The sequence below is a fragment of the Camelus dromedarius genome, chromosome 4 (genome assembly GCF_036321535.1).
Source record: "Camelus dromedarius isolate mCamDro1 chromosome 4, mCamDro1.pat, whole genome shotgun sequence".
NCBI classification, from domain to species: Eukaryota; Metazoa; Chordata; class Mammalia; order Artiodactyla; family Camelidae; genus Camelus; species Camelus dromedarius.
This window is the reverse complement of record NC_087439.1, coordinates 94,351,015-94,367,315: the sequence shown is the minus strand read 5'-3', so window position 1 is coordinate 94,367,315 and position 16,301 is coordinate 94,351,015. Positions and strand designations below refer to the sequence as shown.

Below are 16,301 nucleotides of genomic sequence, written 5' to 3'. Positions count from 1 at the left end.
TCTCTTAAACTAAGGAGTCCAAACCTGCGGTTCTCGGCGGGGGAGGGGAAGGAGAGGGGGAAGGATTAGGAGTTTGGGATGAACAGATACACATGACTATGTATAAAACAAATAAACAACAAAAACCTACAGCATAGCACAGGGATATATTCAGTTTCTTCTAATAACCTATAATGGAAAAGAGTCTGAAAAAAAATCTGTACGTATAACTGAATTGCTTTGTTATACACCTGAAACTAACCTTGCACATAGACTACACTTCCATTAAAAAATAAGAATTAAAAGAAAAAAAAATTAAGAAGTCTAAAATAAAGCTCCTGAAAAATAAATGATCAAATCCAAAACCAAAAACATCTCAGGAGGTAGAATATGTCTTAACACGTTTCCTGGTACTTGTTCAGGCCTAGGGACCCCGGGAAAACTCAAGGCCCAAGCTTTTGGTCTAGAAAGAGAAAAAAATACTAGAGGCAGCCCTTGTAATTCACCCAGTTCTAAGCAGCGCTCTGTATGTTTACCATCTGTTACGCAATCTAACGTTTGTCACTTTTCAGAGGGTCCCCTGCTCTCCTCATCACAGAGACATGGGGCTCTGCGGTGCTGGGTGGGCCCAGGGCCGTTCCTCTGCTCTGAGCCCAGGGTGGGAACAGGGAGACGCGGGCAGGCAGGCTCCACGCCCTTCCAGGCCCTTCCGCACTTCCCGCCACCCCTGCAGTCCTCCTCCGGCTGCAGCTCAGGGCGTGGGTGACTGTCAGTATTGTCATTCTTTGAAAAGTCGAGGGAATACTAGCGGTCTTGCTTCTCTCCCCAAAAAGTCAATCCTGGAGTTAGTTCCCAGAAGAGGGTTTCCTAAATCGGAACTCATGTGCGTGCGTCCTTCACCGGTGCGGTTCCTCATCGACCAATGCTTGCTTTGGCTGACGGTGCCTGTCAGACACGTTCCATGGGCCGAAAAGTGGGTTTTCCTCAGTGTGTTCTTGGAGGTGGTTTTCTATTAAATAGGCCTTTATGGCAGTTTCACAGAGACCAAAGTGGTCACCCTCGCTGTGCTCCAGGCTCCGTGGTAAAGGCTTCACCTGCTTCTCTTAATTTCTTCTTCAGTTGTCCGTCCAGGTAGGTTTTATGGTCTCCGTTTTGGAGAAAGAAAACCAAGCAGGGGAGGAGAGATGCAGCGATCCCAGGAGTTCATGCAGCTGAGCAGTGGCAGAGCTGGAGTCAGACGCAGGCACATCTGACTCAAACGCCAAACTTCCACATCCGACGGCTCTTCGGATGATGGCAGTAAATGGAACTGAAGGGGTAGTTTAAAAAGCCTAGGAGAAGGAAGTCTGATGTTTAAATCCCTCTTACACGGGCAGGGGCAGCATCTCCTGTCGAGCCTCTGCTCCTCGCTACGTACTTGATGCTCACGCACCCCAATTCCCTTGGACTGACAGACTTGGTGGCGCTCTGGAAGCAGGGGTGGTGGCAAGTGTGGGCTCGTGTCACCTGCCTCTAAGAGAGATTACCTCACCGTCACCACAACCTGTGCAGGTGGCATCTTCTCCCCAGCTTACAGGTGGGGAAATCGAGGTACTGAGAGGGCACAGGAATGACCCAAGGTTCGAGCTAAGACATGGGGCTGTGGGCACTAGGCCAGGACCAGAGTCAGGGTGTGAAGCCACGGAGCTCAGCGCCTCTCACGAACGCCTCTGTTTCAGAACTGGAGTTGTCTGCACGTGTGTGGAAGACTTCGGGTGAAGGGCCTTGCCGAGCGTGGAAGGAGGCCTCAGACGGTGGCCTGCACAGGCCCGGCAGGCACACAGGGCTTGGGGAGGCTGCCGGGGCGCCTGGGGCGGGCCAGGCATTCAGACACCACAGCAAGTCCTTCAGAAGGGCGGCACGGCCCGTCAGTCACAGAGGCCCAGGCCTCCTCCTCCACCGCGGTGACAGCCGTCTGCTGAGCTCACGGTCCCGACCGGGGCATCCTCATCCTGCCCCCGTTCATCACTGAGCCTGCGTCCGGGCTCCGGGCTGCGCCTCGGACCCAAGCGCCCGGCCCAGTCTCTGTCTTTCTCCGGGCTCCTGACAGCCCTTTTCCGGGCCTTGGCTTCTCCTTTTGTCAAAGGTGAAGGGTATGACCTCCTTTAGGGGTTGCTGGGAGACACAGGGCAGGATGGCAGGAAACCCCTCAGCCTGCAGCCTGCGTGGCTCCTGGGCCCCTAAATCCCAGGTAGCCTCGCCCTCCACGAAACCCACTGGTACCAGGGCTTGTGGAACTTACCCTCCCTCACTCTGCATCAGGATCTTTTTTTTTTTTTAATGCTCCAATATTATTATTTTTTTAAATTGAAGTATAGTTGATTTACAACACTGTGTTAGTCTCTGGTGGACAGCATAGTGATTCAGTTACACATGTATATTCCTTTTCATACTCTTCTTCATTGTAGGTTATTACAAGCCACTGACTACAGTTCCCGGTGCTCTGCAGTGGAACCTGCTGTCGATTGATCTCGTACACAGAACAGCAGTGTGTACATGTTAACCCCAAACTCCTAATTTATCCCCCCCACTCTCTCTTCCCTTTGGTAACCGTGAGTTTGTCTTCTATGTCTATGAGTTTGTTCCTGCTTTGTAAATAAGTTCATTTGTGTCACTTTTTTAGATTCCACATGTAAGTGTGCATCAGGGTCTTTGTCTGAGCCCCTGGACGGACTGCCAGCCCTTCCACCTGCCCGGGTCCTGGGCCCCAGCACCGGGCCCCAGCATCGTGGCAGGAACTGGAGACCCCGGCAGGCTCTCAGGCACCAGCGTGGGAACGAGCACCTGAAATTTAACTTGACGTGGACCAGGTGGACATCTCAGAGCTGAGCGTGGATGCCGGGTGGTGGGGAGGTCGGTCACCGGGTTAGGCCGGCCACCCAAAAGGCCTGCTCGCTCGCGTTTGCTCGTACAAAAGGGATGGTTCGGGGGACAAAGGGGGAACGAGGTCTGACCCGAGCCTGAGGGGCAGACAGTGCCCACCACACGCGTTCTCCAAAGGGAGGCTTATGTTTCTCCACGGTGGGGCCCGGTTGGAACCACGGTGCTGGCACCTCTGAGTCCATGACTTCATCCACTTGGCCCCCTGCTCTGTGCAGGGGAACCCCAAGCGGGTTTCACAGGCCTGTCTCTGGGGCAAGTTTCAGATCCACAGAAGCAGGCTCTCTGGGCAGGTCTGGGTCAGGACTTCGGGCTTTACTGAACCGGCGAGGCCTTGGGTGTGAGCGTCACCGACAGCGTGACAAGACGATGGGGGTGGACCCGACACCCAGGACACGCCCCTCCTTCCCCAAGACATCTCTTCTTTACTCGTTTACGTTCCATCCCGTGCCTTCTTCTCCACGAGCAAGGAGAGCTGAAGCCCTCCGGAAGAGTCCACTGTTGGCCCGACTCACAGTGGGCGATGGTCCAGCCTGTCTCCAGGGGCTCAGGATTCTGTGTGATCCCGCGTGGGTCACGCTGCTCACAGGCCATCCCACGGGCCTCCCTCCACGCTTCCTTCCACCCAACGTCCGCTTCTGCTCAGTCCTCTGTTCTTAGAAAGACATGTCCCATGGAGTCCAACATCCCCAAGTCCAGTCCCGTCCGCCTGACGGGAGACAGGCGTCCCCCTGGGTCAGGAGGCAGCTACGAACTGGAGAATCACATCATAAACCTTCCATCCCGCTCCACAGGCTTCCGAGATGGAAAAACTAAAGTTGCGTTCTTGTTGAGGGAACTTACATTTCACCGACCCTGGGAAAGAGGTGAATCTTAATAAAGTAACAGAGATTTCAACATTCAGGCAACAGAACGTAGGCTAGTGGCTGGTGTGCGCAGACGCCTGGTTTCAGGGGTAATCAGCCCCAGTGGGCGGAAAAAACACGGAAGGGACACATCTTTGTTTGTTTTCTAATCCTGTGCATGTGTTTCCCTAATTAGTTCTGTTCAATCTGTTTTTATCCCCTCCTGACAGCCATCCTGGAACCCTTTCCGTGAGGACACAGGAGCAGGCCCTGGAGTTGAGAGATCAGGGCACCTGTCCCATCTCCAGAAGATGCCAGCTCTTCGTCCTGCAGAAAAATCTCTTGACTTACCTAAACGCCAATTTCCCGTCTGTAACATAGTACCCACCTGGCAGTGTAGTGTGAACATTCAATGAGATAATGCCGTCCAGGGGCCGGAACAGTGAACGTAAGAGAAAAGGGCTTTGGAGTGAGACCCTCGGGTGCAATTCTTGGTCCCACCTGTGCTTCAGCAGCCTGAGCCCCGGGGTGGGTCCCATAATGTCTGGGCCGCACCCTCGAGGTCTGCACGGGGCATGTGGACACGCTCCTCAGGCAGCACCCGGCTCATAGCGGGCACCCTCCCCTCCTTCTTCCCAAACCTCAAGTTCTAACTCCCTCTACGGGCAACTGTGGTGTCTTGGTGTTCTGTGGGTACCTCTGAACTAACTATTCAAGTGGAGCACTTTAAAAAATACTCCATTTGGGGATGGGTACCTTTAGCACTCAAAGTCTCAGGACACAACAAACGTGAGAACGTTCAGAATAAGAATTTTCCTAAAGGATCATTTCATAGACAAAGAATATGTGATGACATCATATATCAAAAGACTGGAAACCAAAAAGGCATTTTGATTGTCTATATTCTAGAATTATGTGAATTCAGAACTACATTACTAAGAGCCGTATGACATGAGACTGGGCACGTACAGATGTTAATCTGAAAAGAAAGCCAAAGTAAATGAAGAACGATCATGCCGCTTAATTGAAGATTCACAGACGTAACTGAATACTGAACAGAAATTTACGAAACGTGAGGGAGAACTGGCTTTGCAGTCATTATTTACTCCAGTATCCTCGGGACTGCCTTTGGTAGCTGTTGGCAATTGACTGAGGGACCCTGAGCCAGCAGCACTGCCCGTATTCACACACTGCAGGGAGCAGAGAGCATCACCGCCCCTCCCCGCGCAGGAGCGCCGGGCAGGCCGGACGCCGCGGGTTACCTGCGTGGTCCAGGCTGAGAAGCTTCCACTTCTGCAAACCGTCACACCTGTCGTGAGCTGGAGCCCGCCAGTGTCTCCAGGAAGACCCCACGAGCAAGTCTCAGGGAGGCCATCGGCCTGCCTCCTACAGCTCCCCAGGTTTGTACACAACCACACGTAACACCAGACCTCACAGATATTTCTCACAGGCCAGAAGTCAATAAACAAATCTGTTGTGACGAACGCACACACATACAAAAGAGAAACGCATGTGATCAGGACACAAGGAAGAGAAATGGTATGCACCCCAAGTTACAAAACTAACAGGAAAAGACAGTGAACGAGTGCATTTAATACCCTTTAAAACACAGCAAAAATGACGCTGTTTCTAAAATTCTATTATTCTTCTCTCTCACTTTGTCTCTCTTGAAAGAAGACACCAAGGGGGTGGCACTCCATTGGTACCTTCACAGACGACAGTTTCCCCTTGAGGAATGAAAAAGAATTATGATTAAAAAATAGGTCTTTAACAAGCCATTGTGCAAATGTAGTTTTGTTTTCCAGATTCATTTTTTTCCCTCCCGGCTGAGAGCAGGGCATTCGGTGGCGAGACAGGAGTCATTGTGAAAGGAAGGAAAAAAGGATGGCGATATAAATCAGCAAAGGTTAATGACCGGGATGTGAAGAGAGGGGCTTGTTTACAGAAATAGCGTGCAATTTAAAATTTACACGAGATTTAATGCCACAGCTTGGCAATCGCTGAAATCAACAGCCCAGAAAACAGTGACATTAAGAAAAATATTACAGTTATAATCATCCCCAAATAAGTCAATTAGTGCTAGGGCACGAGCTTGCGATTACTTGACCCATTTGGCTTGCACTTAAGTGAAAAAAAATGTCCCCCCTATTATACCGAGATCGCTGGATTGTGACCTGTTTTGCATCGTACGTTTCGTACGCCAGCCTCCCTCACAAGGGCTGGGGCCGATGGGGCTGTGTTTCCTCTGCCTGGCATCAAAATAATTCTGACCCTTGACATTTGTAATCATAAAAAAAAGGGCAATTTATAATTGTGTTGTTCAAATGAAGGCGGGGGGAAATTCAATCTGCTATTATACAAAAGCAATGACGGCTGTCTTCGGTGAAAAAACCAACGCAAGTCAATTTGTGAACTTTGGCACCAGACGACCTTTAGAAACACAACAATATACTGAATTTACAAGCAATAGCAGCCCATGCAAATGACCCGGGCCTGGCTGCCTCTGGATTAGAGCTGCAGAGAGCATTATGGAGAATGTTTCCACAAAACAAATTAAGACTGTTACTTAAATGTCACGGCACACTATTGTATTTGGCTACAGATCATTACACCTGATACTAACACTTTTAAAAACTGTAATAACTTGGGAAATATTACATTGAGTGCCCACATGTATAAAGGAAAAGAAAAAAAAAAGAGGAGAAAATAGGTTTCCGAAGTAATTTAAACATCACTACTCTACGACTGGAAGGGAAAGGTCAAAATGTAAGTAAGCTGAAAGGGACATGAATGGGAAAATAAAACACACAAACAAAAAGATGGAAAGACCACAGGAATGACTCTGCAAACACAATAAGGGTGCATGCAGCTTTGGGCGAGTCGCATCTCCATTTCTGCATCGGGAAGGAAGGAAGGCAGGGAGGCAGGGAGGCTGGAAGGACGGGCGTGGGGACAGGGGGCGGGGAGGGGCGGGGACGGCGTTACCTTCGGTGTTGGTACTGCTGCTGCTGTAAATATTTCGCAGGCTACCAACACGGTTTAGTTTCCATGCTTTGCGCTTGGCTGCATCCCGAGAGCAGAAAGGGGAGAGGGGGAAAAGAGAGAAAACAAAAAGGAAAAGAAACAAATGAAAAGGGGAGAAAAGAAATGTCAAAGTAGCGCGTGACGTCACCTGGAGGAGGGCAGTCCCCAGGAGGCGGGTGGGCGCCGGCCAGAGCGCGGAGGGCCTCAGCAAGGGCAGAGCAAGGCCAGCCAGCATCCTCCACTTTGCACGAACCCGACACACGACCAGGCAAGGAAGCCCACGCACCCCTCTCGCCCTGCTGGGTTCTGCACGTGGCTACTGAGAACACTGCAAAGCTGGCCTTTTCCTTGGAGGCTGGTGGCATCTTCTGAAGGAGCTATGATGCCGGCAGCCATAAGCCCTTTGATTTGGCAGAATACTGGGAGCATGTCAAATCAAAGGGGACTCTGGTGATTAGCAGCTCCTGTGTATGCCGCGTTGATAGGTCTCTAAATCCCAGAGCTGTATTTTCTCCCCAGACTCATTTTGATCAGGACAGCAACCCACACCAGCAAAACTCTACCACCGTCTTGCTGTGGTTGGAGGGCGGAGTCCATTCTCCTTCCTACCGGGAGGATGCTGGAGGCTCTGAATGGAGCTTCAGGGAACCCCAACAGCACATGCCTCCTTAAGTTCTCAGCTCACTGAAGAAAGCATCCGAGAAAAAGAGACAAACATCAAGTTACCCCCAGAGCAACCCTGGCATCAGGAGTGAAACACGGGCACTACCACTGCTCCTGCAGCGCGAAGAGACTAACTGGGCAAGATGCCCCTCCCCGCCTCCCTGGACGCTCTTCTCTGCGTACACATCCTCACCTCATGGGCCCCACCGCCCTCCCAACCATCGACTCAGGAGGGCAGACACCTGTGGCAAAGAGGGCAACTTCAGAGGAGACATATTATAAAGAGTATCGGCTGAAATAAAATCACACAACGTGAGAGCACAGGGTGGTTCTTGAGGATCAAATCTTCAGGCAAATGCGGCTGAAGGTACAGGCGCAGATCCAAGGGCTGGACAGACAGCCACACGGGTGCATGTCAGCGTGGTCGGGGACGGCCACGGTCAGCCACGTTCCTGAGGAAGGGACCATGTCCCTCCTGACTTCCACAGCAAGGAAGTGAAACCCGTCAAACGCTGCATGAGGCTTTTGTTGTCTAGCCCCTTGTTCCACGCAGGGAGGACATGCCAGCCTGGGGAGGCAGGTGTGCACATTTTCGCAGGTGTATCTGAAGCTCACTGCGGGGGGCCAGGCTGACCCACTGGCTCAGACTGACCAAAAAGCAAGGCACGCGCTGGCCAGCGGCCAGCTCTCTCCCCCAGGGCTCAGGAAGTGTGGCCTGCCATAGCATTAGAGCCCGCAGACGCAGCCTCAAATAGTACGGTGGGGGCTCCGGGTGTGCCGAGGTCTGGGGGCCCCAGAATGACTGGGGTGAGGACCGGGTCTTCCCGAGGAGTTCTGCTGCTGAAGTGACTCTCCAGCACTTCTGTGCACACTGGGTTTCTCTGGCGTGACATCACCAGATACACGTGAGAAACGGGCAACGATGGGGACAAATGCAATTCCCCAACACAGTACTGTATAACCCGGTCCTGGGAATCTTATGTTAAGGGGAGTAAAAACTAGCTGTAATTTATGTGTCCCCCGATTTAGAATGAGAAAGAGCTAAGCTGTAACTAAAGAACTAGGAGTTACCTTGTAGCCTGAAAACCCAAGTAAATGAGTAGAGATGTCATCTCTAACCCGGTAAGATCGGAGACCGACGTCCCCTACAGTACATGGGTCTGAATTTAATTTTCCGTGGGAGAAGTTTCCCTTATCTCTGTATCCTCAAGTTACCTTATCTCTAAGGTATCCATCCAGGTAACACCACACCTGGCAAAGAGAGCTTCAGGTACCCATCAGTACAGACGACCAAGGTCACAGTTTTCAAGTGTTTACTTCGAAAATGCAAGTGGATATTTACCAGGCTCCTCACGCATAACGGATACCTTCATAGCATTAAGCGTGTGCTCAATTATTTCAACTGTCCGAGCTCGGGCATCTTGGCCCTGTTTCACGAGTTCCAGAAAGTCTAGCCATAGAGGCTGCACTCCTCGGTGGGAAAAACTTACCTCTTTCTAAAGCATTTACATATAAATAGGCAGAATCTGGGCTGGGCACCTCTCCGCAAGGGAGGGGAGCTCTGGTGCAGAAACCTCTTTCTGCGTGCTCTCCGCCTTGCATATTTCATGCCCCAGTCTCCCATTACCGTACGGATATATAAGCAGGAAGTGAACTTGCAGCCTGGTTTTCTATTAACCTATTGATGAAATAATCAATTTTAATGTGTAAAAATGTCAGGCCTTTTTCTTCCTCTTAAACAAATGGACTTTTTCTGGCTGATACCAAGGTCCTGAGACGTGCATTTGTCTCCTGGGGCACTGATTGCTCTAAGTCCACTTGTTTAGAGGCTTCTCAGTGAGAAAATACAATCATATTATCATCAATAAAATCTCAGGTCCTGGGCGATGCTGCTGCCTGGATTCACCTCTGAAGGAAATGAAGACACTGCACCTAATGGAGCCAGAAGCACCCTAGCCCGGTGCCTCTGGCTGGATGCCCAGCTCCCTCCCACCATCACACACCGTGGCCACTGCGCTGACCTCAGGCCTTTGGAATAGATGGTGGTTCTCGAGGACTTCACGTGGGCTAGCTCAAACAACTACATTTTCTGGGTAATCTATTTTAATTTAAGAATTTAGGTTTTTTTTTTTTAAGTTTCAGGAATATAATCTCCCCCTTTTAAACAAAGGCTAACTTATTTTGGTTTGGTCCCTAATGTTATTTCTCATAAACTATTATTTTTATTATTATTTTTAATGGAGGTACTGGGAATTGAACCCAGGATCTCATGCATGCTAAGGATGCACTCTACCACTGAGCTATACCCTCTCCCCCAAACTATTATTTTAATAAGTATTTCGTCCATTATTGAACAAAAAGTGGGAGCAGAGTGTGAGCAAGCCCTCAGTGTTTCCCGTCCTGCTCTCTGCTGACTGGATAAACAACCGTCTCTTCCGTAAGCAGGTGTCCACGGTGTCTTCTGTGACTCTTTAAATGGTATAATGTCTCTGTACCGTCTCTAGTGTTTGAAAACACACAGGCACATCTCAACCAACACGAAACCCCACAACGTATAATTCCTGATCTAGTGCAAACTGTCAGCCCGAACGCAGACGGTCAGATGGACCACTCCTCACTTCAGCCTGCAAATTCAATGGAACCTTCTAAATTCCAGGCCAGGTCGGCAGAAACATCAGTGGGGCCCCGGGAAAGGAAGCCTTTAGCAGGACAGCATAGTGTTCTCCATGTAACGGCACCAAAATGTGAACCGTGAGCTCAGGTTGAACACCAGACTGCCGCATGGCTATCACAGCACAGCTGGTACGCGGGACACGGAACTGATGGTGGAGAATTAAAAATAGAGGAGGAGGTGAAGCTCATCATTATGCTGGTTGGAATATATTTTCTAAGGATTAAAAGAGTTAAAATTTTGAAAAAGGCAGGTTAGGACAGTACAGAGACCCAGGCCCCCAAATTATAAGAAAAGAGAAAGATTTACTGCCCTATAATAACAACGGCACTGTCACTTCCCCTTCAGATTGACAAAGAGCCCTCTTGTGTATGAACATTGAAGACACTGTGAGTAAACTGAACTTGTAAGGCAATCTCTGAATCAGAGAGGGAAAGGCAGGTGAGCGTGGCACCGATGTTGACAAGCGGCCTGGCACGTGCACGGGGGATGTCACGTGACACGCCCCTCCCGCGCGCAGCCCTGCTGATGTCCACATTCTCTGCTGATTGATTTTCTGTGCCAGCAGGCTATCAGATCGGCAGGCACAGAGGTTTTGGTGGTGACCCGGCTCATCCAGGTCCCAACTGCTGCCCCTCCTGAGTCACACATCTAAAGAAGAAAGGCTGGTATAAACTTGAGTTCCCAGAACATTTCTTTAAGGTGTCTGAAAGTTATAATTTTTGCCTGGATGACCGAACGAGGAATGGCACAAAACACTCAGCTCCTCATAATTACTAACAGACAGTCACTGTCTTTTGAAAGGAAATGGAGAGAAAGGGAAAACGTGCAAATTACGGCTTTTGCCTGAGTCAGAGCTGCTGGAATCACTTAGAGTTAACGACTCCCAATTGCTACACACCTCTTGGGTTTTGGAAGCTGCAGCTTTTTAGGAGTTCATGTGATGACCATAGGGATGTAAAATTTTATTTTAAAGGAAAATTTGTTATTTTGTTTCTCTAAACAAAAAAAAAAATTTTTTTTTTTACTACAGCATGTGAATGCCTGAGAACTAATCACAGCAGATTTCCAACATGAGAATCCTCTGACTAGCTCTTTATAAGAGGAATAAAATATCCCTTAGTCTGATGGCATGCTCGAATGAACAGGGCTTCATCCTGAACTCTCCCTCCATCACTGTACCAGGAGACCGCAGACTTATACTAATGCCACCTCTGGTCTCCTACTGACAGCGCTCTTTGTTGGTTAGATAAATATTCCGCAGACAGCTGATTAAAAAATGACGCAGCCAGGAGCTGCGTGTCCGAGCCTTGTCAGCCATGTTGGATGTTCAAGTGCACATGAATTACATCCCTGGTGTGAGCCGAACAGGGCTGGTGGAATGAGGCAGACTGCAGCCCTCAGAATCAATTACGAGAACTAATAGGATCTTTTTACCTATGCGGAGGAAGGGGCTGGGTTGAGGAGGGCGTGCCCCTCATTTCTAAGGATGTCTTGTCTCAGCACGAAACAAATAACCCTCTCTATTCACGACCGAGAGCGTCAGCTTGTACCTCTTGGAGAAGCCAAATGATAACCTTGTTAGACAGCACTGCTCCCTGTCCACGTCGGACATGTATTTATTTATTTTGAGAGATGCCACAGGTATAAATGCCAGTGGTGCAAGGGGCAATGCCTTTGCTCTTCGGAGAATTTCAGGGGGACCAGGGTACCAGGATGCTGCACAAAGACAGTCCCCCAGGAACCTCTGCAGGCGGGATCGGATTCCGCTGCGGTTTTGTGTCCCTTCCAGTTTAGCGCGCCCGGTGTCCCGCGATCTTTTGTTGGTGCAATTCCATTGTGAGGTTAGAGATTGGAGATTTCTTTTGTGCCAGCCATCTGAACATTCATGGGCTCAACGAGACTGTGTAAATGGTCTGTTCTTTTATAAAAAAGGCAGTGGGCTTTTTTTTTTTTTCCCCGTAAGATGCAACCCCGAAGATTCTTCCACTATGTGAACTCACTACTTTAGCTGTGAAGGGGCTTGACATCATGGTCGCTTCCTAGAGGCTGCCACACAGAGAGGTAGTCATGTTGAAACGTCCATTAAAAGGGCCTTTGAGAGGATTAAACAAAACCTGAGGAAAAAGCAAAATAGGACAATCGTGCAGGAAGAAAATAACTTCGTCCTTCCGCGGGTCCAGCAAGACCAGTGTTCTTTTCGTAGAACAGAAGATAAAATACCTAACTAAATAAAACTCTGAAATAAGTCATCGACCCTTCAGGATACAATTTTAATTCAATTTCCAATAACTCATAACCGCTTTCTGAACAGCAAATACAGTTTCCATGTTGGTGGCTTCTTTAGAAGCTCTCACGACTTGAAAACTGCCAAGGGCTTCCACGTTGTGGGCTAATGCAGACACGCACAGAAGACACCATTAACCCCGGAAAAACATCGAAAATAAAAACTAAGCAAAAACTCCAGGATACGCCATAAAACCAGAAGTTCCAATTAGGCAGAGCACGGGTTTTCCTTTCGGCCTAGAAGCACACTGAGTTGCAGAGCCAGGGTTCAAGTGCTCCCAACATTAATTGGGTGGTTCTATTTCACATCAAGAGTATAACTTTTAATAGGGACCGAAATTTAAAAAAAAAGGTGAGTTGAAGTAGGATATACTATTTTAGATTGGCACATTCTGAGATGGAGATGAGAACTCCATCAGTAAATAGTGGAAACTTCTTTCCATGTCTTCAGAGAGTGACTACTCATTCTGAGAAGGGAGGGTTTTGGAGGGTGGCTAGTGAGGATGCTGACGACAGGCTCCTTGGCCTCCTGGCCCATTCTCCTCCAGGATACGATAAGGGTGTCGGGACAGAGCCCACTCGTGACTTGGACTGTCGGGTCCCCAGCATCACAGGGAACACAGCTTTTTTTAGGTCTAGTTACTCAGTGAACACAGCTCTACGTGCCTTCATTGTTTGCAGTATAGGACTGGACACTTGGCGTTCAAAATAGAAACCAAAAGCAAACTGAATTCTCACTTAAGGAAAAAGGCGGAGGTCCGAATCAGTTTTTCCAAGCTGGGTGACGTGTGTGAAGTGCAGCTTTTGCGAGACGTGCTCAGCTGCGCCCACCCAGGCAGGCGGCAGCGTCTGGGAGCAGCGCGAGGTCCCCTGCCCCCGCTGCACCCCAGCCCCTCTCCAAGGGCCGGCTGGCCGCTGGCCAGGCTGGGGGAAGGTCGGCGCACGGCGACCACCTTAGGATTTTGGAGACAGAAATGAGTGATAATGGGAAACATTCCTCTTTTTCTTTTTTCCTCTTTTCCTTCTTTTCCTTTTTCTTCTTCTCAATCTCCTCCAACAGAACACATGGCAGGCTTTTTTTTTTTGGGGGGGGAGTTTTTTTTTTAACACAGAGTCTTTCTCAGCAATTCCAGGAAAAAAAATAGGTTTTTAATAAAACTTCAAATTGCACTATCACATTTCAAAGACAGTGACCAGTTAAAGCAACTAATCAAAGGCATAATGATTTAATGAGCACGGCTCGCGCCCCCTCGGAGGGCTGTAATTGTGGGGCTGTGATCACTGGACCACCGGCCTCAACAATGCGGAGGCTGCATTTGATCTGCCATCTCTTAGCTGACTTCCAGCAACTGCCCGAGTGAAATGATACACTCCGGGTTATTCAGTCCATCACGCTCCCCCTGTGGCCATCTGAATCTGAGAGGACTGGTGAGAATACCTTCTAGAAAACATTGTTAACATTATGCATTTAAGAAGGACTTCACCGGAAATTCTCAGCAGCATTCTGATTTGTGGCTTGAGACAGCCTGGAAGCCGCAAGGTCCACAGTACTTACTTAGTCAATCAAATAGAAAGATCAGAGTGAGAAAACAAAAAGAACCCTAAACTTTTGATTCCTCTTTATTAGAGAAGATTACTATTAAGAAATACATTCCTTTAAACATTAGCAGATTTCTTCCCCATAGAACTGCTTTGACTATAACTTCACAACTTCTTAGCATGCTCCTTGGTTACTGTGAACAACTAAATAAGGTCGTTATTATCCTGGGAGAGCCTGGGAAATTACTACTGTGCTGGCAAAACAGAATAACAAATGTCTCATTTCTTTCATTTAAGAATAACTTAACTACACTAACTTTCTTCAGCATCAAGCAAGAACACATTAGAGGATTCCTTTAACATTATTGCAGAAGCAAAATAAATTTCATATTAGTTTAATATTAAGAACAAACCACAACCAGTCTAACCATCCCTTCCATTTCCTTTTCAAGTTCTTCTCCACCTACGTATATAACGATCACACTTGTAAGCACAGCTCTGATACAGACCTGGGCAGCTTCCGTATGAACGGTGTTACAGTTACCAGAGTTTTCCAAACGGTCCCTTTTCATAGCTGCACTGTGGATTAACATATAGGCGTAGCCACTCCTTACTGTTAAACATTTAGTTATGCCCAGTTCTATGCTATTAAACATATTATAAGCTGTTCAACTTAATGTAGATACAGACAATTACATATAGAGATAGTTACAGCTATGTGTATATACACGCTAGAATGCACACATATATTTCTTTCCTTTGCTCTGTCTGCTGAGAGGACGAAGAAGAAATGACACCCCAGCAGCCCCAAGCATACCTAGACCTCAGAGCTTGGTTTCTAACACCATCCTCCAATAAAAGGGACCAGGGCTCCTTTGGAGAAATGGCTACTCCTAGGAGTGAGACAGGAAAGCACCCTGCAGTTCCGGCAAGTAAAGAAGCACTTAGACAAACAAGGAAATAAAACCCACCTTGATGTGGGGGTGGGGGTGGGTCAAGACAAAAGGGCGCCGGAGCCAAATGAAAGCGCCCTCCATGGCTGAAGCTGGAACGGTTTGAGCGAGAAGAAAGACAAAGTGGTCTTGGATTATAACCTCAAGTATAAAAAAAAATATCCAAGAGTCCATACTGACATAAACAAATGACTGAGTGCATTAATAAATGGGGAGAAGAGGCAAGTCTTCCATGCAGAAAGAATTTCAAATAATTTACGTAGGCATCCACCTAGAGGAGGGGATGTATCTCTCCACTCCTCAAGTGAGGGCTGTGCAGGGAGATGTCCCCAGAGAGGACTGGGTAGGAGGGGGGATGGGGAAGGGAGTGTCCCACAGAGGAAAACCTGGCAAACACAGCCCCGAGCCAGGTGACCAGGGTCAACACTGACAGTCACCAGTCATGCTGTCAGTGTGTGCCTTTGATGTTCTGTGATGAAACTGGCACTTCGCCTCTGCGGCCTTCCTCCCCCACACCCACAACCCCAGGCTAACCCTGAGAAAAACATCAGACAGATTCCAACAGAGAGGTGTCCGACAATATGACTGACCAGCACTCCTCAAAATTGTCACGGTCATCAAAGACAGGGAAAGTCTGAGAAAATGTCCCAGCCAAGAACGGCTTAAGGAGACATGAGGACTACATGTCCTGGCGCATCCAGGATGGGGTCCCAGAACAGAGAGAGGGCATTAGGGAAAAACGAAAGAAATCTTAGTTTTAAAATGTAAATCTCTATTTAGAATAAAGTACAGACTTAAGTTAATAACAATGTGTCAATATTGGTTCATTAATTATAAGAAATTGACCATACTAATAAAAGACGTAAATAATAGGGAAAGTTGTATGTGTGCATGTGTGTGTGAGGAGGGGGTCTTATGGAAGTTATCGGTACTACTGCCTCAATTTTTCTTTAAGTCTCACACTTTTCTAGAAAATAAAGTCTATTAAAAATACCATAATAAGCATCTTTGGGCAGGAATATGGTTTTTTTCTCCCAATTATTTTGTTTACTTAAAACAAAATGCCAAGGGTAACATTACCAAGCGAAGGGAATATTTTGTAGCTTGGAACACAGAGACGAGCCACCTCCTCACAACGTATCGTTTATTCTACTCACTGAATCAACTCCGACAACCTAAAGGCAATTCGAAATCTTAGCGCAGCATCAAGAGTACGTGTCACGTGTGCCACCGAAACTCCTGACAACTTGAACACCTGCCCCAACTGGCCGCTGAGTTGAAAGATGTGCTATTTAATTTACGATTGTGAAGCTGGGCTCCAGGATATGTTTGCTAACTAATAATCTTTAGAAGCGGTAATTTACCATTGCTCGTTCTTTGGGTCACTGTGCTGTCTTCCTCGCATTTCATTTGAAATTGCTG

General features: G+C 48.2%; 1 protein-coding gene across 9 annotated transcripts in view; it reads right to left on the bottom strand.

Annotated features, from left to right (window-relative positions):
* Nucleotides 1-16,301, bottom strand: part of AGAP1 (ArfGAP with GTPase domain, ankyrin repeat and PH domain 1) — a 520,758-nt gene that overhangs the window by 83,443 nt on the left and 421,014 nt on the right. For 3 of the 9 annotated variants that reach the window (XM_031452456.2, XM_064485283.1, XM_064485285.1), the window contains one exon: nt 6,729-6,806. The exons of the other annotated variants lie outside the window; for them this stretch is intronic. In XM_031452456.2, coding sequence (XP_031308316.2) covers nt 6,729-6,806 — 78 coding nt within the window. The remainder of the gene's footprint in view (nt 1-6,728; nt 6,807-16,301) is intronic. 9 annotated transcript variants of the gene reach the window in all.